Source organism: Silurus meridionalis, chromosome 27 (genome assembly GCF_014805685.1).
Source record: "Silurus meridionalis isolate SWU-2019-XX chromosome 27, ASM1480568v1, whole genome shotgun sequence".
Taxonomy (NCBI): Eukaryota; Metazoa; Chordata; class Actinopteri; order Siluriformes; family Siluridae; genus Silurus; species Silurus meridionalis.
Window position 1 is genome coordinate 7,197,124 of NC_060910.1, and position 25,224 is coordinate 7,222,347.

The window sequence follows — 25,224 nt, forward strand, 5'->3', positions numbered from 1 at the left end:
TTCAGTCATCAATATGGCATGTCTGAGAGAGAATTAGAAAACAATGGCAATGTTGGATGGAGCCAAAGATTCGTCTTACCAGTTCTGGTTCCATCTGTGAGCAAACTGAACTAGGAGCATGAGCTGGATTACGAGGAAGAGGAAGCCTCCGGCAGCTCCCACATAACGCCACACTGTAGAAGAGCGAGAGGGAGTGATGGATAGAAAGAGGGAGGAGGGGGAGAGGGAGTAAGAGTGTGTGTATGAAGGAACATTGAGCTGTCATCCTCAACAGTTCCTTTATTTCTGTGACTCCCACAGACAGTCATCTTTCTGTGTAGATGGCAGCTCTCCAGACTGCTGCTGCTCGGTTCCGCTGACAACAACTACACGATTCAACGTCCAAATAACTGCATAAAACTCGCACAGAAACAAGCCAAGGAGACGTTCTGACATGAAGTATCACACGAGTGTCCTGAAGGTGCTGCTAGCTTGATGTTAAAAAAGCAGGACAAACTATGCCATGTTACATTAAAACATTTGACAAAACGCAAACACCTCCACCATGAAAGCTTTTATTTGTGTGAAACCGGATCGGACTGTTGATAAGTGGTTGCACTGCACACGCCTTCAAAAAACTAAATGTTCCTTCAGCCTTTAATACACTTTAATACCCTGTGTATTCACTACAGTGGTACTGCGATTTAGTACAGAAACAATGATGCGTCATAGAATTAAGTTTTGACAGAACTAGAACATCTTGTGACAAAACAGAAATCGAGAAATCGACAGCACTGAGGTAAATTAGATGTCAAAGTGAATTATTCCAGTTAAAATCTTAATGTGAACATGAGCAAGCATGAGAAAAAAAAAAAAATAAATAAAGAGTTTCTCCTTTTTCTCTTTAGTCACAGGGTGGAGTTGTTGTGGACGGTTCAGAGCACAGATGTTTGAATCAAATGGTTTCATGCACACTTCAAAGGCCTTTCTGAACTCGTGAAACTCAAGATCTCAGTTCAGGCCCACGGGTATATCTCTTCTCGCCGGGCTCAAAGCAAGTAAAAGTTGCATGCGATGCGCTATGAGAGAACAGGATGTAACTGAGCTATACTATACCTTCGAGAAACTTTTCTTCTCCAGGCAGGTAGAATCCTCCTGCACAGCAGGCTAGCAAAGCCAAAAATTTCAAGAACCAGAATCTGGATGGACAAAGAGAAAGTGGAAAAAAAATTAAAGAAAAAAAAGGAAAAGGAAAAAAAAAAAACATTTACACTGATATGTTTTAATATCCAGTTGCCTGGTTTTACTCCGTAAACTCTCTGTTAGTGAGCATTTCCTGTACTTGTTTACTCCGACATGCATTCGGGTAAAAGGTTTAGAAAGGCAGAGTTCTGTTCTGAATGGGTGTTTTAGAAGAGCAGGCTTTTACGCTGTTCTTTCCTGCACTTCAGCGAGTTCCTCCTCTTCTTCACATCATTTGCATACAACACAAAGATCTGATTATGGCAAAGTGAAGGGCTCTTGCTGGGACCTAAACCATTGCGCTTTAGGAGAATAAAGCTCACTTCCTAATGAAATTTCCTCTGGACTGGGCTTTTAATTAACACCACTATTCAGTGCAGTGGGAGTGGGTGGGTAATGGTGTTTAAGGAGGAGCATGGAACAGCACAGAGCCCATGGGGAGTGAAAGAAAAAAAAAACAGCCAAATGACACATGGCCTTGCAGACCTCCTGTAAAACTAAGATGGCTGCAGGGGGCAAAGGAGAAACAAGACAAGCTTGTAGAGAAAACACGATTGTACTGCATACCCGTTGTGTATGGCCGCCCGACACCCTGTGCTGCTCCGTATTCGTATGGTGAACACGAAGAAGAAGAAGAAGAAGCATGCCATGCCAAAACAAACTTTGTAGACGGCCGAGTATCCGACCAGGGTGCTGCAGTTCTCGCCAGCATTCAGCTTCTTACAAATCTCTGAGTAATATGGAATCTAAAAACAGAATGATACAGAATTAAAGAACAATGTAAAGAACAAGAACAATATTTTGGATATGCTTAAGTCAATTACACTTTACTGCAGGATAATACATACTTTGAAAACTCTTGTTCATAAACATAAATTCATTAGTTGAAATAGTTATAAATAAACTAACTACAGCATAAATGAAATTTTAGTTCATATAAACTCTATATTACATTTTTATTCTATTATATTATAAAGAAGTTTAAGAGGATAATCATCTCAAATAAACACGGCACAGTGCTCATCACTCTGAACAGGAAGAATAAAAATGTTTTAATGTCCATGTTAAACTGTTTTGTTTAAAAATGTAAAAACAAAACAAAAAAGATTTAAGAATGTGTGTCATCTGTGTTAAATCTTAAACTTATCAGGGATTAAAGAAAAGAAAATTATATATAAAATATATATATATACTACGCATATCTTCTAATGATGTAAGAGATATAAATACGATCAAATAAACAATAAAATAGACTAAAACAATTCGAAATCCTGTATACAATATTTTGTATTTAGTAATAAAAAATTTTAAAAATGTATAAAAAGATCGATCTATCTATCTAAATTTAATTGATAATATAATTTATATTTATATAATTATATTATATATAATAAATAATGTGTATTAATGTGTGTGTGTGTGTGTGTGTGTGTATAAAATACACATTATTTGATAACAGAAATTGGATCGGGATGAATTTTTTTTTTAAAGCTTGTCTACCTCCCAACGCTTTTGTTCTCGACTTGTTCACTTGCAAAAAAAAAAAAAAAAGAATGATGAATGAAGAATCAATGTGAATGAATGAATCATGCTCTACCCTTTGACAAGACGCATCCATAAACACTGACGGTCACGATACATTTTAGAAATAACCATACAAGCAGCCGTTGTAGTGTCGGGTCCTAAGAGAATAAGCACTATAAACATTTTTATCTAGATAAAAGCTACGCTGGGTGCGGCTCTATATTTTAGTTTCCTACTTGTGGTCTGTAAAACGAAACACTTTGTACATTACTGTAATTTGCTCTGTATTTTTAGCTTTTAATATTCCTTAAACACATTCAGGAGATCGGTTTCTCATTCTTTCATCAATTCAACCACCTCGAAACTCGTTTGATGCTTTCTACAAAAGGCAGCCTTCAGCTGAGCTCGACTCCCCCCCAGGTTCTTGTTCTTGCTTGGCATTTACACAGCGGGCAGTCAAAGGGCGAGTGGAAGGACAAAAAGAAAGGCTTGGCCAGAATATAATGGCTGGGTCCACATTACACTGCGCTGGCATGGATTCATCCCAGTTTCAGTGTAGAGGGAAGAAAATAATAAGCAGTCTGTTCTGTGTACATTGTAAAGTCTAAAAATTCATACTCGTGGCGTTATGCTGCCGGCTCTACGAGCGTCACTATGCCTTTTAGACTCCTGTAGTGCTGTACAGTTCTGTAGCCTGCTGTGGTTTGGATTGCTGTACTGTCTGGCTGTAGATAAAGACTTCACATGTCTGAATCTAGTCTTCCTCATGAGGGCGGGTCTTAAAAGGCCATAGCAACAGTGTTTTCTATATTATTATTCAAACTGTTACCACAAAGCTGGAGGCACTCAATTATACAGGACGTCTTTAGATGCGCTATAGAAAAATTATTTACTTGAACTCGGAAACCCAAAACCTTTTCCAGCATGGCAATGCCCCTGTGCACAAAGTGAGCTCCTTAAAGATCTGGTTTACATGCTTTGGAGAGGAAGATCTTGAGTGGCCTGCTATAGAGCTCTGATCTCATCCCTACTGAACACCTTTTGGGATGAATTGGAAAGCTGACTGCACCCCAGGTCTCATTACCTACATCAGAACCTGATGTGATTCTTCCCCCTCTGGCATCTTAGTTTTTTGTTTTTGTTTTTTAATTGGCAGCAAAATATGTTTTTATGGAAGGTTTTATGACGTGGTCTAATAAAAAAACCCAATTCTGTATATCTGTGAAAGCAGGATGAGGAAAGGGTATAGCGATAAGTGCATGTGGCCACAAGCTCTCGGCCACGCACCTTTTTTCACGTTCAGGTATTTTCATAGATCTATCTACAAGACCAAAAGTTGTCTTTCTGAAAGCATATGATGTTTGGATGTTCAAATCACAGCATGGGTGATAAGTGCTTGAAAGACCTGAAAAACTCACATTATCACGCATTTGCATCTCCACGGTGGGGGACATCATGATCACGCACGTGATGGTGACCAGCATGAAGTAGAGGGCGTACATGAAGCGCGTCCCTGTTGATTGCTTGATCTTGGGACAGCAGGAGCAGCAGAACGAGCATGCGGCCGAGCCGCAGCAGCAGGCCAGCTACAGGAAGGAAGACAGAAGACATGTCAGCTTTGAATGCAGGCATAGTAATTGTTTGGTTTGTCAAGTCAAAAGGTTTTATTGTCATTTCTACTATAAACAGTGGTACACAGTAAAAAAGAGACAAGGTTCCTCCAGAACCCTGGTGCTCAACCTGGAATTCTTTACCATTTTCCGCTTAGGATTCAACAAAGACTAATAATATGAAGAGTCCAGTCCAGGCTGATCTCCATCTCCTAAAATTATGAATTTTTTTTTCTAATAATCAGCTAAACCTGTTTCTAAATTCAGCAGCAGTATTATAGTGCTGAGAACACGTGTGCGGGCACGCACACACACACACACACACACACATACACATACACACACACACACACACACACATACACACACACACACGAGAACACCTCATTGGTTGCTATCCCTCCTAGTAGCAGAAATAGTGAGCTCCTATTGGACAGATGAGCCACACTAGGACAAGGCTGTTACTATGAATCTGAGATCATCGGCACAGAGAGTTCACACACAAACTGAAAGCCTGAAACACCATTACATACAGCTAAGTGCTTTTATGATCAGTATACACAGTATGCGGTCTGGAAGTGTGCTGTTTATCTCTTGTCTACAGACAGGGAAGGGCAGAAGTTGTTGAGGAGCGGATAGAAGACTAGATATGACTCCATGGTGTTTATCTTAAAGAAACAAACACCAGCAATATTCATCAGCTTAGCTAAGTTTAGCTAATTGGCCAACGACAGATAAGCGTTTCAGCTTTATCTGTAACGTCCGTCTAGACATGTAATAAAGCAAATCCTTAAAACAAACAAAAAAAAACCTTCCTATAGATGCTTGAATGTATTCGAATTTTTTCAAGATTTAAAATAGAATTCAAATCAAACAAATAGCAGAAAAGTGTTTTTTCAGATCAAAACACGAACACTGCCATACAACGGCTTAGAAATGCATCGAACAAATTTCATATGAATAGTTGATTTTATGAATAAATGTTTTGAAGGTTCTATAATTACTTCCCTCAGTCTTAATCAAGACAATCATCCTGTTAGAGAGATTGGAGCCAAAATCCATGTGAGGCAGGGTCACGGGTCCCTCACCATCATGTTACATTTCCAATGAAGGGTTGTGTGGTCAAGAGGCGCACATTTCTTCTGCAAGATTATATTTTTTTTTCCTCAGAATTTTGTTCCTAATTGGCTGATTCCCAGAATTTCGCGTTCCCCTATCATATGGCGCCTATCAACCAGAGAAGGAAAAAATCTAATCGCATGTTTTCTCCGAGACACGTGAAGCCACCCAACCACATCTTGTTGAACTACTCCCATGCTTTGCTGTGATTGATAGGGGAGCAAAGCACCAATTCAAACGTTTGGAAATACTTTGGTTTGAACTTAAATTTCGACATGAAAATCTTGACACAAACTGCTTTTTGTTAAACTAGCAATATAAAACACAACCGGGATGGTCAGTTCCTGTTATTATGTGCATTACAGTTATACATAGTTCTTTCCGTTACCAAGTGTTAATAAGAAAAAGATGCAGCTGGTCACATTAACCAAAAAGTATCCACTCTTCCGTCCTGAACACTTCCCTAAAAGTAAAAACTCGACTGAAGCGTATTGTTAATGCTGGATTCGAATCGCACTGGTGTTGAAGCGACTCGTGTTGAATTATTACTGATTTGAATGAGAACTTTGACACATGGAGCATCGCTGCATTAACAGAAAAATAACAAGTTATATAGAAAAGACCTTTATGTATTGCGATTATAAATAAAACCACACAACCCACACACAAATCCCAAGCGTAAAAACTTAATAAAAAAGTTATAGAAAGAACTAACTTGGAGAAAGATCTCGTACTAAGAACTGACAGAAAGGTATTTACCTGCATCTCTCTTAAAAATACCAGGTTTATTGAAGTGCTAAGGATCTAATCCATGTGGAACGAGAATCCAAGAAGTGCCGCAAAGGGGGAAAAAAATTCCAAAGTAATGTGATCCGAAGAGCGTTTAGAAAACCTGATAGTGTCTCCCTCTCCTAACAATGACAGGTGGCTGGTCTGAAAGACCTTCCTCAGTCTTAGCTTGTCTTTCAAACGCTATGGAGAATCAAACCCTGCTCAGAAGAGGCTTGTTTGTCCTTGAGACAGCCCAACCCCCCCACTACCTCCGACTGAGACAGTAACAAAACCCTTACAAAGCCCTTTCCCAAACCTTTTGTGCTTTCCAGCTCTTTGTCCAAAGAGGTTGGGGTTAAAGGTGACAGGGCCGATAACCTGCAGGCTGACTTCTACACAATGAAGCCTGAGAGCTTCACATGTCCGAGGTTCTATGTATCGTTTGTTTGCGCTGGAATTTATACAACTGGACAGAACAAAAAGTTTGAGGGAGAATAACGACTTCCAGAATTCCAGAAAATTTATGACTGAAATCATGATTTCACTTTGAAGTTAACATTTGCTGAAATGTTCTACACTGAACTGTTCTCTATGTTTGGTGGCGAACACTGTTTTTGTCCACAATGTGATTCTCTAGGTATGTTGACCTTCAGATTATAAGCTGCTCCTCTTTAGGCTGAAACGGCACTAAAGACACGTTTGCTCTGGGAGAAGTACATCAGGAATGGTGAAATCAAAATGTCCAAATTGTCTTGATGTGGTGGCTTAGTGTTTAAGGCTCTGAGTGACTGATCGGAAGATCCGGGTTTCAAGCACCAGTATCTCAAGCTGCCACTCCTGGGGCCCTTAAACCCTAAACCCTTTGTGCCCCAGGAGTGCTGTAACATGGCTGACCCTATGCTCTGACCTCAGCTTCCTACATCGCTGGGATACGAGATGAAATAAATGTGTGATCAATAAAGTACTATTCTTAAAAAAAAAAAATTCAAAGTAAAAGGCCCTCATTTTTTAGTCAATTAGGAACCCAATCAGACTATAACCTGGAAACTAAACTAAAAACTAACTAGCATTCAATCATTACTGCCTTCTAGTAAAGTTTTTAAATATATCATCTTTACACTTTCAAGACAAGTCATTAGTGGAGATTTTAGCTATAAACTGTGGTGTGGTGGTTCTCTTCACATTTGCACAAATTATATTTCTTAAATCAGATTAATTTGAGTTGTGAAGCAGGTGGTGGGATTGGAAATAAGAAACCCTGTGGTTACAGAACTCGCACCATGAAGAAGCACATTGTGTTTAAACAGAACATGCGCAAAAAAAGGGTTCGCTTCGAATTAAGAGAAGGGTATTTTTGGTTGTACCACTGTAACGTAATGTAGCAAGAAATAAAAACGCAGTTGAAAATCAGTAGTTTAAGGGTTGGCGTTGTTCTGCTATGAGTGTCCAAAGATTTTCTGCAGAACATTGCAAGAAGAGAACGTGTCTGACTCCCTTTTACCGTCATTCCGTTTAAAAAGCACAAAGCGATCTGTGGTAACTTTTTGGAGCGAAGCCAGAATATTTGATGAAGACACTGATGGATTTTGTGCCGCTGGATGATTTCACATTCAGGTCAATCCATAAAACGAAATGTTTTAAAAGTCAATATATAAGATGGAAAGAAACTATAAATGAGGTATATTTTAAATATTAAACAAAAATCTTCTTTTCTTTTTTAAACTGAGCTATTTAATAGTTTTTTCCATTTTCAAAAGAAAAAACAAAAACGAATGAATGCAACTTACAAGAACCAGCAACAAGATGGAATAACGCCGTCTCCAATAGTGCAATATCCTTATCCGATTATCCGGATCTTTCAAAAATTTGAAAGACAGCGTTTCCACGTAAAAACGCTCTGCGTCCACACTTTTGTTTTCAATCGTTTCCCAAAAGTTACTCAACCACACTGAAACGTCTGAAAACGTAGATGGAAGGCCAAAATGGAGGTAAAAAAAGGTTACGTGTATTAGTGTGGACATGGCCTGGGATAGGTCTTTTACTGTGAATTTTTTTGGTTCATTTCATGCCTAGAAATAACAACAGAAACAAACTTTTCCAAATAATTCAAAGCAGTCAGTTTTTTCTTTTTCCAGACAGGGTGCTACTAATTAAACAAACCTTTGGAAAGAATGCCCCAAAGACAAAACTTTATTGTTTTCATGTTTAAATGTTGGACAGTCGTATAAAGCATTTCACTGCATGTCGTATGCATGTGACTAAAATTTGAATACATTTAAATAAAAACATTTGAATAAAACACATGGAAACTAAAATGTATTTTTAGTAAATGCCCCCAAACACAAATTCTTATCGCATAAATAACGTTAAACCTAGTAATGAAACAAGAACCTCCCCGGCATGTTATCTGGGAAAGGACACAGCTCTGTGAAAAACGTATTACTTCGCCGTTTACACACAACACACACACTTTCCTCTGTTTCAGAGGCCATAGTTACACCAAACATTCAAGCAACCACCTCAGAGCCTGATCAATGGGTTAAAAGGCGTTGATGGATGGATAGAGTTTGGTCTGCACTCGTTTGTTTGACGGTGTTTTCAGTTGCAAATGGGAAGCGTTAGAGAGAAACGATTTTCTTTCACCGTCAGACTTCTGTCTGTGGCCTCACGTAGATGAGAGGTGCTAATGTGTGTGAAATGCACAGCAGGCTGACAACAGATTGCATTTTCACAATGCTTTCCCAAACCACTGCTGTAGAGGTGTTACTACCACTACGTCTGCACTATTTCGGATCGTACAGTCGATCTAAAAGACTTTGCCTGGTCTAAATGTGTTACACACACACACACACACACACACACACACACACACACACACACGACCAGTAACATTAGGCCATACAAACACATACTACAATAAGGGACTAATGTAATTTTGCAATCAACCCATTAAATCTTATACTAAAGTGCAGTGCCACATTTCATGCCATTTCATCAGCCAATTAGAATCATTCCTGATTAAATAATAAAACTATATAATATACTAGAAAATATAAAACTGCTTTTTAACCAAGGAGGATTTGCTCATTGTGATCGTAACAACTAAATGTCTAGAAAGGGGGTGATCAACTGATTGACTGTAGTTTGTGTGTATACACACACACATATATATATATATATATATATATATATATCTCATGTCAATGGCACTAGTCACGGTGGCAACATGAAGCACAGCTGTTCAGCAAAACTATCACTTTTAACTGATAATGGCTATAAACCGGTTCTCACCATTTCCTTGTTACTTGCTTTCCTTGTGCTCAAGTTGCTTTATATAAATGCCACTACTCAATACGATCCTTCATACAGTGTTCCCAGTAATGTGTATCTAAAACAACAACTCTTAGATCACAATCTTAACAAATCTCTTTTAAAACCAGCACTGAAATTTCACTGGCCTGCGAGATCTCGCTGTTGTATGCAGATTGCATCACTCGGTGTCTGAATCACGAAGTAGACAACAACTCATCGCCAGCAACGCAGTTCTCAAAAGGACACAGAGAACGTGCTGGTTTGTTTGTTCGAAAAACAGGATGTAATGTCTACAGTCTAACCTAAATGTCATGCAGCCCCAAATCAAAAAAAAAGAAAATAAAAAAGTGACACGTCAGGTCTGGTTTCATGGTTCATGGCTTTGTTTTTTTTTTATTTTTTTAAACAAAAATACGAGATTTTCGTTGGGAGTGACGACGATGGACAGGAGTAGAAACGAGTTTATTAGAGGGACAGCGCATGTAGGACGTTTAGGGGACAAAGTTAGAGAAGCCCGATTGAGATTGTTTGCAGAGGAGGGACATGGGGTATAACTGCAGGAGAATGCTGATTATGGAGCCACCAGGAAGGAGGAAAAGAGGAAGACCAAGGAGGAGGTTTATGGATGTGGTGAAGGAAGACATGCAGGTAGTTGGTGTGAAAGAGGCAGATGTAGAGGACAGGGGGTATAGAGACGGATGATCCTAACGGGAGCAGCCGAAAGAAGAAGAGGTTTAAACAAAGGCGCTCATCTTATTCAAAACTAATCCGTATGCATTCTTTTCCACAGTGAAGTTTAAGTCTAAAAGACATCTCTAACCTTTTGCTTTCCTTTTTAAAGAAAAGTGTTTCCGAGACATCATGTGAACAAGCACAAAAAGGGTCCGGGTTGATCCCATCATTGCCTCGTAAAGCAGTGGCTCCGGCGTCTCCGGCGTCTGTGGCCCGGTGACTCCTGACAGGCTTAGCTTTTAATGAGCCAGGCCTGCCAGCCCCACGGTTCTCCACAGCTAATCTAATGCAAACAAGCAGCCTCATGGACCCAACAAGGAAATGAAAAGACCACCCGCAGACCCCGCAACACACAATAGGGAGCTACAAGCAAATGTGGGCCACTCGAGGCAGAAATTAGCACACCGAGAACGTGGTTAGACCATGTTGACAAATGTTTTGTTCTCGCTTTACAGAGGGCTTTTGCTTGGGTCTTAAGTTGAATGTTGCCTAATTGTGCTTCCTGTAATGACCTCTGGAAAAGGAAACAGAAAAATGAGCTTCCACTTGGTGTCGATTAAAGCAGGACATAGTGATAGAGATATATATGATTAGATAGAGAGATAGAGAGAGAGAGAGAGAGAGAGAGAGATAGATAGATAGATAGATAGATAGATAGATAGATAGATAGATAGATAGATAATCTGTGATTATAGAAATATAGATTCTAATTTATCATTTCTGGCTTCAGATGGAGATCCATAGGAGATGGTATCAGTCAAATGAGGTCTGAACACAACAATACCAGTCTCTCAATTAAAACAGAGGGTTTTAATAAACTGAAGTGTTCATAAGTTTAAAATGAAGCTAACATGTTGGTGATGAGGTTTGTGAGGATGTGTTTGAAACAGCAGCAGTAACATCTGGCTGTAAACAAAGTCCTCGAAGTGGAATGGAGATGAAGAAGGAGCTGCTCGAAGTCTGTTCAGCAAACCCCATTAACACTAAATCAAATATTAATTACAAAGTCAATCTTTTATATCTGTACGTATATAAAAACGCCACCACGGCTTGTTAGCCAACAGGCTACGAGCAATACAACTCCATTTTCATTTCCTAACCGAACAAAAGCCTGGTGTGATGAGACAACTTCCCAAGCCTGGATGTCGTCCAGGACAATGACAACACCACCTCCAGCTCGGGGTTTATCCACAACAACTACACATAAGGACCGAGACGAGATGTTTAAAACGGCCGTATTGAATTCCAAACAAACAAACAAACAAATATATAATACAGCTGATCCAGCGGGTGAAGGCTCCTGGAGCACACCGTACAAATCACTGAACCACACAGAAAACATGCCTGACACTCACCTGGGTTAAACAGCAAGGGGTACACATCTTGAAAATAAAACCAAAATTTTGCTTTCACATATACAGATGTTCGTCCCCGAAAATGAAAATCCAGAGTACAGTAGAGTACAGCAGAGCTCCACCAGCTGAACGCCCTCGTTTCTCCTCCAACAGCACACAATAAACCACCGGTGAGCTGGAGATTCCCGGGCTCGATTCCAAATAGCTGCGTGTTCCCTATATAGGCGCGTTTAGGTTTATGGAGTGTGCACCCTATTTAGGGCGCTTAAACTCTTTATCGTGAGACAATAGAACTCAGCCATAATTCAGACATATTGGTCTACGTTAGGGCATTTTTTTTCTAGTATTGTTTGTAACCTGCAATTGGTTGATGTTGTTTTTCTTTTATTTGATGTACTATATTAAAGCAAGTTTTAAGATCTGGACCAACTTTAAACGATGTTTTTTTTTCTCCCTACTGTTATTATCCATTGCATTATTTATATCCATGGCCAATTATTATTAATTGCAACAAATCAAATAACATAGTGAAAATAATATAAAAAGAAATGAACCAAGTTCAGGATCTGGGGTTGTTGTGTCAAAAAAGAAGACTGTATTCAGCAGAAATAAAGCCAGGCAGTGACATGCAGGTATCAAAAAGCACAGTCAGCACATAGTCTTCATATATCCTTTCTCACCCCTCAAAATATGTTGTGCTCATGACTGCTTTATGTGTGCTGATTATAATCACTCATGAAGTGCTTCTTCGAATTTGCTGACTTGGTTTTATACCAGAAAATATGCATTTCATGCATGACAGAAACACACAATAAGGTAAAAAAGAACCATAATTTCTTCAAATATGAAAAACCTGTAACTGTAATGTGATTTCTGCAATGCTCCATTACTGTACTAAGGTCTCATAAAGGACACATATATTAACATGAGACCAGTGAAGGAATGGAAAGTGGCAATGTTTGCTTGTGAAAATGGTTTTCTATTCAGTGCCAGTCAGATGTCCTTGAGAAAAAAAAAATATGCAGAGGTAGAGGAGAGCCACCAGCCACAATCTAGTGTATTGCTGTTGTTCTTTTTTTGGATGCCCTTCACATCAGGATGTGATGAAAATCTGCGTCAAGCCCAACACTTATCTGGCAAATGAGATGGTGTTTGGTGTAGAACAGCACCTCCCTTAAGGGATTTACTGCCAAGTAATGAATCAGTGTGGAAATGTTTACATAACTAGCAGCAATAAACTGAGTGACATCAGGAAAGTTTTTCTTTCATTTTCGAGATAGATTTGATTAGATCTGAAACCTTAATATAGACATGTAAATGATTCATTTTTTAAAAAGTACATGTTCATCCATCATGCTGTGCACTTGCAGCTAAGAATTGTTTGATGATATAAATACAACCCTGTTCTCATTAATGGATTTATAATCCATTAAATTTTGTCTGACCCAGAGAACACCAGGTTCAGTTTGGACTCTGGATCCTTTAAAAGGCTTTGATGTGGTATTGAGGAGACTTTCATTATCATTGTCATCTTTGGTTTATTCATTAGAACCTGTAAATTGTATCAGGAAATTGCCTAATATTGTGTTAGTCGTCTTTTGCTGCCAAAACATTCCTGAACCAGTAACTTCAACAACATGAGCTACAGTCTGTTGGATTGGACCACCTTTGCTCCCTACGTGCATTGGCCTTGGTTAACCCTGTCACCGGTTTACCAATGTTCCTTTCTTGGGCCACTTTTGATAGATTCCCTTAAAGAGCTGCAGTTTTGGAGACGCTTTGACCCAGTCGTCTAGCCATCACATTTTGTCCCTTGTCAAACTCACTCAAATCCATAATCCATTTTCCTACTTTCAATAAAATTACCTTTGAGGACAAAATCTTTACATGCTGCCTAATATATCACACCCACTAACAGGTGCCATGATGAAGAGATAATCAGTGTTATTCACTTCACCTGTCATAATGTTATAATGTCATTATGCCATGCCTGGTCGTTGTGTATGTCTTTAGTGAACATTTCTATAATGGTATTTATTATTATAGTGAATTTGAACTGAATTTTAGAGCACTTTTAGCTTCTGAGAAGTGTAGAATTCTATTCCACATATTTATTAGAATTGTTTACCTGAAAGATTTTAGACATTTATCTGAGTTTATAGTTCAGTGGTTACGTTAGTCTCTGAAGCAGGTGGTCACAAGTTCAAATCCCAGCACCACCAAGCTGCCACTGCTGGGGACTTGAGCAAAGCCCCTTACCCCTAAACTACTCATTGTAAGTTGCTCTGGATAAGGGTGCCTGTCAAATACCATACATGCAAATGGCATCTGGAAGTCTTTTGGTTGGCTAAGAAGTTCCTGTGCTACCGATCTGAAGGCTGAAAGTTCAAATCGTTGACCAAATGTCATTAACTGTTGATTTTTGATTAAAAAAAAAAAAAAAAAAATCCCCAAAGAGTCTAACCTAATTTTCCCTGGAAGACAGTCTGTATCATGAATTATATAAGATCCAAATCAAATCTAATTACGCAGGATAAGAAATCTCATCTGCAGCAAAAATAAATACCAGTGCAAGACAAACAAAAACAATACACAATTCAATATATTCTATAGTCTTGATATATATGAACTCAACGAACAATTGAGAAAGCCATAAAATAATAATAAATAAATTATTTAACTTAATCTGTGTCTGAATAAATTACACTTGTGCTGTCAAACTTTTAAAATTCAACCAATAAACCAAAAGCCAGCATGTCATCAGCATAATTTAATTACATACCCTGTGTATAAAAATAACGAGAAAAAAAAAAAAGTTCAATCAAAACATAAATATGTCCGTTCCAGCAGTCACACTTAATTACATGAAAGGTTGACCAATGCATTATTATTTATTAGTGGATGTCTGCAGCAGCACTACGGGTTCACATGACGCAAAAACCAGGCAAGGGTCTCCAAACCACATCACCTAAAACACCAACTTTTTCTTCAGGGTTCCTAGAAAAAATAAATAAATAAACAAGAAAGAAATAAGTCATTGTTCAAAAAACCATTTACAAAAGATCTACAAAAGACATTGAACTTACTAACTATTACAAGCACAGACATTGAACCCTCCTTTCCCTAAATGCAAGGTACACTATAAGGACAGAAGGTTGTGGAAACCTGGCTATAAGATTCATGTGTGCTTTTTGAACATCCCATGCCACATGTAGAAGTTCCTGTTTGCTGTTATAACCACCTTCACTCTTGGAAAATGTTCCACTAGACTGGAGGGTGCTTGTGGAGATTTGTTCATTCAGCTACAAGAGTGTTAGTAAAGTCAGGTACTGATGTAGGTGAGGTGAGGAGGTCTGGGGTGCAGTCAGTGTTCCAATTCATTCCAAAGGTGTTCAGTAGGTTTGAGGTCAGAGCTCTATAGCAGCCCACTCAAGATCTTCCACTCAAACTCACATAAAGCATATCTTCATGGAGCTGGCTTTGTGCACAGGGGCTTTGTCATGCTGGAACATGTTTAGGTTTCCTTGTTTGAGTGCAGGGAAAACGTAATGATACTACATCTAAAGCCAACTTTGTGATAACAGTTTGGGGAAGAACCACATATGGCTGGAACAGTCATACAGTGTAAATGTTTCCATTTAGTGTGTACATTTTTGTGTTTTTCTTAATAAAAAATAAGATTAAAAACCACAATCGTTTTTACTTTTAGTCTTGTATATTATTTTTAGCAATAGTGTTCCCATAGAAATCATGACATAACAGAAAATTGACCCAACACATTCTGACCAATCAGATTTGAGAATTTAACAGGTTACGGTCACAATTCTTATAGATACACTTTGTCACGTTAGCTGACGGAGCATCTACATCTAAAGCTACTTACAATAAAAAACAAATATTTGTTATAAAAGCAAACCTTTTAGTCACTCCATGCGTTCTCACCTTGTTCAATACCATCGCGTTTTCTTTTAATGCCGATGGCAAGATTTTCTTTTTCTTTTAAGGCTTCTGCTGAATAGTTCGGGCGGGGAAGCTGAGAACCCGGGGTAGGGGCTGGTTTTTGGCTGAAGTATTGCATCTTCAAGGCCTTGAAAAATATAGCGAGGAAAAATTGGTTGTAAATACTTAAACACACAAACAGGATACGATCACAATCCAAAATAATACAACACATGCTTTTCTCTCAATTCACTAAAACAATTTCAAACAAACAAAAAAAAAAAGTGGAATAAGCCACATTTATAAGCAGTACACACACACACACACACACACACACACACAAAGAAAGAGAAACAAGATATATATATATAGAGAGAGAGAGAGAGAGAGAGAGAGAGAGAGAGAGAGAGAGAGAGAGAGAGAGAGAATGTTGATATTCATAGAAAGAGTTGCGAAGTGATGCAAATACAAATGATACAAATGGATCCTAATTTCTTTCCTATTAGAGGAGACTCTTCATTCCTTCAGGAAAAAATGTGAACCCTGGTGTGAACTTTCATTCAGTGGGAGTATTGATTGACTTCTTCCCATCATGCAGTTCCATTTCTCAGATAGGCGACATATTTTGTCTCGCCATCCAGGGAGACATCTCCATTTACGTTTGCATAGACTTGCGAACGGTTCGTTATCACGGCTGCAGTTCACGGCTCTAATTTGTCAGATTTATAAGCTCATTTGTGATTTCGAAAAAGTGAATCTGTGCAGGAAAGTGTTTCACTGTTTTACAAATTAGGGTCCAAAACATGTAGGAACTCAATTAGTTGCTAATTGTTTCTACACAAAACTACCATAAGGGTTTTAGAAAGCAGTGCCCCAATTACTACAAGTAACCGAATGCATTTGGACAGCGTGTGCACACTAACATTCGATCCCAAGCGATTCTATTCACGTAATGTGAATGGAACAGCAATTCTGGGATTTTAAAAGTCATGCAGTGTGCAAAAGAACAGCTGATGCAGTTATATAAATGAGATCAAAGGACACTAAAAATTTAGACCATCTCTTAATCTGAGGCAATGAAAGCAGCTCTGTGATGGTTACCCTTGAGGCTGTGAGACGAGCGCAGGGGTTAAAGGTAAACAAGCCCTTCAGGAGGTCCAACAGGTCGTCGCTCGCCGCACTGAAAATGTGCTCCAATGGTGTGCCAGGAAACATTTTAAATGAGATGTAATCTGGTAGATTGGTCATCCCCTAGAACAAACCAGCACAGTGAAGCAGTTAGACCATGTTTAATATTTACTTCTAAAATATGTATATTTTTTGAAAAAGAAAACCAGACAAAGGTTTGTGGACATGACCATTACAACTCTATGCTTGCTGAACATGTTCCAAAGCTGCTGTTACTAGAGGCTCAGCTCTTCTGGGAAGGCTATCCACTAGATTCTGGAGCGTAGCTGTGGGAATTTGCTCGTTCAGCCACAAAAGCATTAGTGAAGTCAAGTGAAAAAGCCTGAGGCACTCTAATCTTTGTGTACGGGTGCACAGACATGCTCAAAACAGGTGTAAGTCTCTTACATCCTGGGAAAAACTCTAATGACATAGCATGTAAGGATATTATTGGGACTTGTGCACTTCCATATATGTGGCAACAGATGAAGAACAACAACATATGGGTGTAATGGTCAAGTGTGCACACGATGTAAAGTGTGGTTTTATATGTGAACCACGGTGATGACTAAATGCATTTACAGGCCAGTTCTCTTCTGTTGGAGTCCCCAGTGTTTCAAATATCTTCGTCAGCTGATCCAGGTCGGAATCTCCAGCAAGGAAGGGGAGCTTAAAACACAAAATTTCAATTTAATACAGACAATAAAATGTGCTAAACATTCCAGCTTAAATGTGTCCAAATAGACAAACATGCATTTATTTTTTTTGTTTATTTTGCTAGCTTGGGGGTTTGAATTAAGCGCTTTGTTAGTGGCCGGAGCAGCCCCTTTCAGAAGGTAGCGGATGTTGGTGAGACATGTGACTGAGGCATCATGACATGAATCAAGAGTGAGTCTTAGACAGATGTGGCGGAGAGAATCCGGTAATTTTCCAAAATAAAACATCCTTCAGAGTCAGATAGTAAATAAAACGGAAATAATGCAAGTTATGTATCCTTTCTGTGCGGCCCGGTACCAATTGACCCACAGACCGGTGCCGGTCCAGGGCCCGGGGGTATGGGGACCACTAATATATATCATTGCAAAAAAAGTTTTCCTGTTTTTTTTGCTTTAATGCAGCATACTAGAAAATGTACAACCCTGAATTTCACTGTACGCCCAAAGTTCTTGAATCCTCTTCCATCGTGAGCTATGTAAATCATTTATGAATATATAATAAAAATAGAAGGCCTCATCTCACAACGCTGTTTTCATTTCAGTAGTTATTGATTTAATCCCATCAGGATTTCATTAACAAGGTTATCCTTATTAAAGATAAAATATTAGAAGTTGGTCCAGATGTAGTTGTAGAACATGAACAGTGAAATGAAACATTTACTGAACTGATGAACCGTAAGTGAAAACACCCATTACTATGATGATACACATCGCTGAACAACAAATGAACAACACCCTGTGACTTACCCGGAGCAAGAGCTCTGCAAGGATGCAGCCCACAGCCCACATATCCACACCCACCCCGTACATCCTGGCCCCGAAGAGCAGCTCTGGGGCACGGTACCATCTGAAACAAGATTTTGAACGTGATTTACAGTTTAATTAAAACAATATCTTTACATCTATCAGTGTGAAAATGGGGAGAGTTATGACACAATTTGATAAACATATCTTGGTATGTACCTGGTCACAACTTGATGTGTATAAACTCTGTTAGGACTCCCAAATGCTTTAGCCAATCCAAAATCAGCAAGTTTTAGAACCCCAGATTCATCTAGCAGTAAATTATTTGGCTTCAGATCCTGAAAAAGCAGACAGGAACAGTTACTTTAAAGTGTGTGGTCTAACTCAGAAATAAACAAAAACAAAAGCAATGAATCATGACAGTATGAGACATAGGAAAATAATCGGTGAGAATGTTGGTATGATGTGGGCCAACAGGAAGAAGAGCGGGTTTTCACCCTTAAGTTTTAATAAATGTTTGTGCGGACCCTGTGTAAGATCCAGTGATGGTGTAAGTACTCCAGACCCTGCAGTGTCATTAGGATGTAGGCTTTAATGTTGGCTGGTGTCAGTACAAGACTTGTGTCCTTTATTATAACCTGAAACAGAAAATTGCCATTTTTATTAAATAGCATGCATCATACCGTTTACCTGAAACTGTACAATGCTATAATTACTATTACACCATAAATATTTCATTTCGTTGTTCTTGCACTACTGCTTGGATAGATCATTTCTTTGTATCTGCTTTTGTACTCTGATAGTGACAAAGTCAGCAAACCTGATCTTAAACCATCAGATGATATATTGCACATCTATTATTTAACACGGAAAGGGAAGACGTTTGGTTGAAAACCACACATTTATAAACTGATCCTGTTTTAAAAATAAATAAATAAATAAATAAATCTGTGCTCTATTACAAGATTTGGATGTTATTTGAATGATTTATGATTAGCAACCATTATTTGTATATGCATGACTGTATACGTTTTTTTTAACTGCGTCACAAAGATTCCAACAGCGTAATGTGCAATTCTAGGATATATTTGCCTATAAATAAAATATAAAACAGTGATTTGGTATTTTTGTCCACTACACAAAAGAAAAATTCATGAAAGCATTTTTCCACACAAACAAACCATAACTATAAATCGTATAAAAAGTTTATACATAAATAAAGGAGGTACATCACATCAAATGTCTGCTTTCAAAATCTGTCCTCTAGACTCATAACAACTGAAATATAAAAGGTGGCTACATTGATTTTTAAAGTGCTATTAGGAAACTATTTGCCTTCTCCGTGCTCCTGCTAAAATCCAATTAGAACTTAGGCTGAAGTCTAAGAGGGTCAGTTTCTTATAATATGATTATACTATACCCAGCAATATTTCGGATGATCAAGAAATTGGCATGCACAGAGAAAAAAAAACAACATTTACCTCCAGGTCAGTCTCCATGTAGTCAAACACAAGACTGATGTTGGATTTGTGACCAAAGGCATCAAGGAGCTGCAGAGTTGTGAAAAGATTGTGAGGCTTTATAAACAAAAAATGTCAGTCGTATGATACATACTGTACAACCCCACATCAACAAACCCCCAGGACTTTGCTATAATGCATCTACACCACAGCACCGTTCGATTCAACACTGCAGACTAACGGGAAGACTGCAGCTCTGACGAGAAATCTGCCTCGAACGGGAATAACTCGTGTTGATGCGCCTGTTCTCATGTTATCACTTATACACTAGCAATACATCCACACAAAGTGTTTCATTTAAAGTTTAAGGTTGCTGTTGAAGGCATTCGTATAGCATTTATAGAAAGAGGTTGCAAGGCAAAGTCTTCAGGATAGGAGAGAAAAACAAAGAGGAAAAAAAAAAAAAAAAAACAAAGGCTGTAGAAGGAATAACTTTTGCAGTAATAATCTTGGTGATAAGAGGAACCGATTTAATAGCATGTAATGTAGATAACCAAACAGCTTGATATCTTTCAGTGACGAACTTAATTGTACCGTATTTTCCGAACTATTAAGCGCACACAAATATAAGCCGCACCCACTGAATTTGACAAAGATTTTTATTTTGAACATAAATAAGCCGCAGGTGTCTACATTAAAACTAATGAACTTTACACAGGCTTTAATGAAAGACAGTGTCTGTTACATGGCTTGTATCTAAACAGTAGCCTACCAAGAAAGTCACTGTTCACTGTCTTCCTCCTTCCTTTCACAACTATTTCTCTCGGGAGTTTTTCTTTTGGCATCGTCGTGCGTTTAAAAATCACCATCTGTGAATCTTTTCTCCCGATGCCGTGCAGCTCAGAACACAGGTGAAGTGTATTTTCATGCTCGGTTGTTTTCAGCGTGACGAATGATTCCCATTTCCTGTAGACAGTCCGAGTGAGCAGCAGGTCAAACGTCAGAGGAACATCATCCATATTTATGATGTGGTGCGGCCCGATTCAGTGGGAGCGCATCTGATTTAATATAAAGAGTTTTATTGGTTTACCTGAACCTGTTCCGCAATTTCATTGGTCTAATGTTATGGGGTTCAGTTTTTTGGCTTGAAGTTTGTGAAACCGGGAAAAACCCAGGAAAAATCCATAAATTAGCCGCTTCATTGTTTAAGCCGCGGGGTTCAAAGAGTGGGAAAAAAGTAGCAGCTTATAGTCCGGAAAATACGGTAATCGCTGGCAAAGCACTGTTTTATAAGACAATTAAACTACAGTTTTTGGGAAATAACCTGAACTGAGGATTTAACACCAATGGATCCTATAACAGGCGAAGTGTTTTATTGGTTATATATATTTTCGGTGTCAGTGAAAACGTATACATGCACTTACTCCAATAATATTGGGATGACTCAACTCCTGCAGCAGCTTGATTTCTCGGAGGGCTGTTCTGTTGATTCCTGATGAAAGACAGAATTTATATTTGTTATTTTTTGATATAACTCCTGACGGTTATATTTCTATATTGAATATTTCAAGCAGATAAATTCGCTCTGTGCACAAACCATCTTTTGCCTCTGTTCTGTGTCCGACTTTAATCTGTGTGAAGGAAAAAAAATCATCATCATCATGCAGGGTTTAAAATAATTCTCTCGCCATGTACATGGACTATTCACTCAAATTATCACTAATTCCACAACATACTTTCTTTGCAACTTCAGAAGAATATTCAAAATTCAAGAATGACTTCCAAAGTTTTATCTAAGTCTTTGATTACACAAACTCATGGCTTTTGTTACTATTGGTGTACACTTGCGTAAAATGTTTGTATACCTTTATCCCAAAAAGTAATCGATGTAAGTTTTTTTGCACATTTTTCAGTCCTATCATTGTTAAAAAAAAAATTAAAAAAATAAGTGTATAAAAAAATAAAAAGTGTAGCTTCAAATATTACAAATAGTAGAAACAATTTTAGGTTTGTTTTATTTTTATGTTTTTTCCAGTAAAATTTCTTCAAATTATTGTGGTTTGTGACTTTTCATTCCTTTAGAACTAATAGATTGATGGATTCTTTGATGAGTACCAATCTGTCACCTCCTGACAGTGACCTGTTCTATAAGAACCCTTGAATGCAACGTTCGTCTTTTCTTGCTCACCTCATTTTGAGTAGTTAAGGTCAAATCCTTTCTTGCTAATCAACATAGTTAAATATGGTAATTAAAGATAAATCAGACAAGTGCATCTTCTCAGTGACAGCAATCACTGACTTCATTACTCTCTTATTTTCAATATCTGACTGTCAGTACAACAGGCACATGGCAGATTTGATCAGCATGTACAAATGTGGATACTGCAAATCCAGAAGAAACAGGCTGGTAAAGCTGCTCGTAAAAAGACTTGGATGATGGACGTGATCAGTGATAAAAGCAGTCGTAATGCTAACAGAAAGGTGTGAAGTAGACATTTCAGACTAGGGGGAAACTGCTGACTATTCACGATGCAAGTGCAGAAGGAGTGATGTGAACTGCAGGCATGGCTGCGGCTGCTGATAAAAGAAAAAGAAAAGGTATTCTTCCTTTTCTGGCTTATTGCAGCAAAATCGGTGCCATTACTGCAGTAGCATAAGTCAAACATCAACAAAACAGCACACAGAAGCAAAGAGCCTCAAAGAGAGCAATCACAAATTCTGGGTTGCATTGTGGAAATTTTGGGGATTGTACAGAGAGGCAGTGAACATTTATATAAAAACAAAAAAAAAACAAAAAACAAAAAAAAAACCCCAGTACCCATAATGCACTATTAATGTATTAACATTTCTCTTAAACATAGGAGAACACTGAGGTGTAACACAAAGTTACTGTGTTAGAAGCAGGAAAAAAGGGCGAGCGCAAGGAAGAGCGAGTTTGACAAATTGGGATGTCTAGACGACTGGGTCAGAGAATCTCCAAACCTGCAGCTCTTGTGAGATGTTCTCGATCTGCACTACTCAGTTATCAATCAAAAGTGGTCCAAGAAGGAGCAGTGGTGAACAGGCAACAGGGTCATTGGCGGACGAGGATCAGTGATGTATGTGGGGAGCGAAGGTCTGATCCAACAAACGAGGTCCTGTAAGTTAAACTGCTGAAGAAGTCTACACTGTTACTGCTCAACTGGTCAGGACTGTTATGGCAGCAAAAGGGGACCAACACAATATTAGGCAGGTGGGCATAATGTTATGCCTGATCGGTGCCATGTACTAGATGTCAGGTCTGGTAAATTTGCATAACCAACTATAAAACCTCCAACTTGGATACAGCATTGGGACAATATATCATTATATCTTCCAAGCCTATCAAGGACTATACATAAATTATTAGATTTTTGATTTGACTTCTTTATTTCCCATGTGGTGCATTTGAGCGATTTTCATCTTTATGTTTGGGTCCTCCATCAGGATCTGTTCAGAGCCCTGATAATGATGGTTATAGACGGCTTTCACAAGAAATCAAAATGATGATGGTTCTACATGTAAGTAAAGGGTAAACATGTGACTTTGGGGGTCACGCTACAATCCGCCAAGCTCCCTGAGATCTCAAAACTCTGGGCTTCTAGTAGTTCCTAGAATAGCAAAGTCCACTAAAGGCACTAGATCATTTTCACATTTAGCTCCTAAACTCTGGAATAGTCTTCCTGACAGTGTTCGGGGCTCAGACCCACTCACCCAGTTTAAGTGCAGATTAAAAACATATCTTTTTAGCAAAGTCTACACATAACATACGTCTCACATCATAACCTTGTGCTCCAGAACATCTGATCACATGCACATTATCAACTTGTGCTGTTAATATCATGAACAGCAGCTACGCTAATTCCTTTCCACTCTTCTCTTTCTCTCCCCATCCCGAGGCTTCCTGAGGTTTGGCCAGCTCCAGTCACGTCCCACCTCATGAAGATTATGGACTTTAAAGAAGTAGATGCCAAACTCGCAAACATCCTGAACCATCTAGAGACGTACCAGTGCCAATTGGATCCCACTGCACGTGTGGAGTTTGACATTGGACCTCCTGAAGTGTTTAAAGGCTCTGGCATGGAGAAGCTGATGCTGGATCTGTGATGATCACAAATGTTGAGCTCATAAAACTAGGAGCTACTAACCATATAGACTGTATAAGACTGCAGAAAGAACATTACTTATAATCTTACACTCCAGTGCTCATGTTAGTTCTCACTCTCCAGTGTTCTGTATTTTTGAAAGATTTATGATCAAACTTGATGTTACCCAAATGAGGATGGGTTCCCCTTTTGAGTCTGGTTCCTCTCAAGGTTTCCTCCTCATAACATCTAAGGGAGTTTTTCCTTGCCAAAGTCACATTTTGCTGTAAGTCATACAAAAGCTGCTCACAGCAACCTGCCTGAGGGTTTATGCCTCGTTGACCTTGTCATGGCTACAATGAAACTTAAAGTAAACACAGCCATATAGTGTGTAATGTTCTTACCTTTTTAATCGCAACAATGGTGTCGTTTGTTTTGTCTCTCGCCTTGTAAACTGTTGCAAACTGTAAAAGATACAAAACAGCAGACATTGTGAGACAAAAATACACTGATAGGAAACAACCTTCGTGATCATCTGATCAAAAAATATTTGATTCTAAACGGTGACATAGTGTGGAAAATATTATATACGACAATTACGTTATATATGACATTTTTTTTTATGAATTCCTTTTACAGGCTCTCTTACATTTAGTTTTCTAACAATCATACTCACAAAGATACACTATGAGGACAAAAGTATTGGGACACCTGACCTTTCCAGGCATATGTGGTTCTTTTCCTAACTTACCACAAAGCTGGAGACAAACAACTGTAAAGGATGTTTTTGGATGCACTAATATTAGTATTAGTTCAGTTGAACAAGAAGACCAAAATCTGTTCCAGCATGACAACGTGCACAAAGCCAGTTCCATGAAAATCTGCTTTACATGGTTTGGAGTGTAATACCTTGAATAGCCTGCTATGGAGTTCTGACCTCCAGCCTTTACGAACACCGTTTGGGATAAACTGAAATGCTGATTGCACTCCAGGTCTCCTCACCTCACCTACATCAGTACCTGACTTCACAGACATCCTTGTGGCTGAATGAGCACAAACCTCCACAAGTACACTCCAAAATCTAGTGTAACATCTCCCACATAACAGTGAGAACTATTATAACAGTAAAAGGGGACAAAAAGAAGAATGGGATGTTCAACAATCTTACTGTCAGGTGTCCACAAACTTTTATCCATACAGTTCCTTCATAAATGAACAACAATTTGCTTGAAAATGATGAGCTTGCTTTTTTCCCTCTTCATAACCTTTAATTAATTAATATTTTCAGTGGTATACTTAGTCCCATTAGAGACCCAAGAACACTTCTAAAAATCATTCTGGATCAACGTATCTTCCAAATTCTCACACTCAAAACTCAACAATATATTCCAGATATAAACGTGATACTGTATTTTACACCATTAAAAGATACAAGCAAGTTATGTGATTTG

At 38.6% G+C, this 25,224-nt stretch overlaps 2 protein-coding genes across 2 annotated transcripts in view; both read right to left on the reverse strand.

Annotated features, from left to right (window-relative positions):
- serinc5 (serine incorporator 5) overlaps window positions 1–11,826 on the reverse strand; it is a 19,122-nt gene extending 7,296 nt beyond the window's left edge. Inside the window, 5 exon segments of the mRNA XM_046841403.1 lie at window positions 80–173; window positions 1,096–1,178; window positions 1,789–1,967; window positions 4,164–4,331; window positions 11,645–11,826. Coding sequence (XP_046697359.1) covers window positions 80–173; window positions 1,096–1,178; window positions 1,789–1,967; window positions 4,164–4,331; window positions 11,645–11,671 — 551 coding nt within the window. The 5' untranslated portion in view covers window positions 11,672–11,826.
- A 2,573-nt stretch (window positions 11,827–14,399) lies between these two features.
- Window positions 14,400–25,224, reverse strand: part of cdk7 (cyclin-dependent kinase 7) — an 11,628-nt gene continuing 803 nt past the window's right edge. Inside the window, exons 2-12 of the mRNA XM_046842377.1 lie at window positions 24,178–24,237; window positions 21,268–21,301; window positions 21,095–21,162; window positions 19,692–19,760; window positions 18,738–18,848; window positions 18,430–18,548; window positions 18,214–18,313; window positions 17,333–17,419; window positions 16,685–16,834; window positions 15,587–15,731; window positions 14,400–14,641 (exon numbers count right to left, since the gene is read on the reverse strand). Of these exons, the coding sequence (XP_046698333.1) occupies window positions 14,613–14,641; window positions 15,587–15,731; window positions 16,685–16,834; window positions 17,333–17,419; window positions 18,214–18,313; window positions 18,430–18,548; window positions 18,738–18,848; window positions 19,692–19,760; window positions 21,095–21,162; window positions 21,268–21,301; window positions 24,178–24,237 (972 nt within the window). The 3' untranslated portion in view covers window positions 14,400–14,612. The remainder of the gene's footprint in view (window positions 14,642–15,586; window positions 15,732–16,684; window positions 16,835–17,332; window positions 17,420–18,213; window positions 18,314–18,429; window positions 18,549–18,737; window positions 18,849–19,691; window positions 19,761–21,094; window positions 21,163–21,267; window positions 21,302–24,177; window positions 24,238–25,224) is intronic.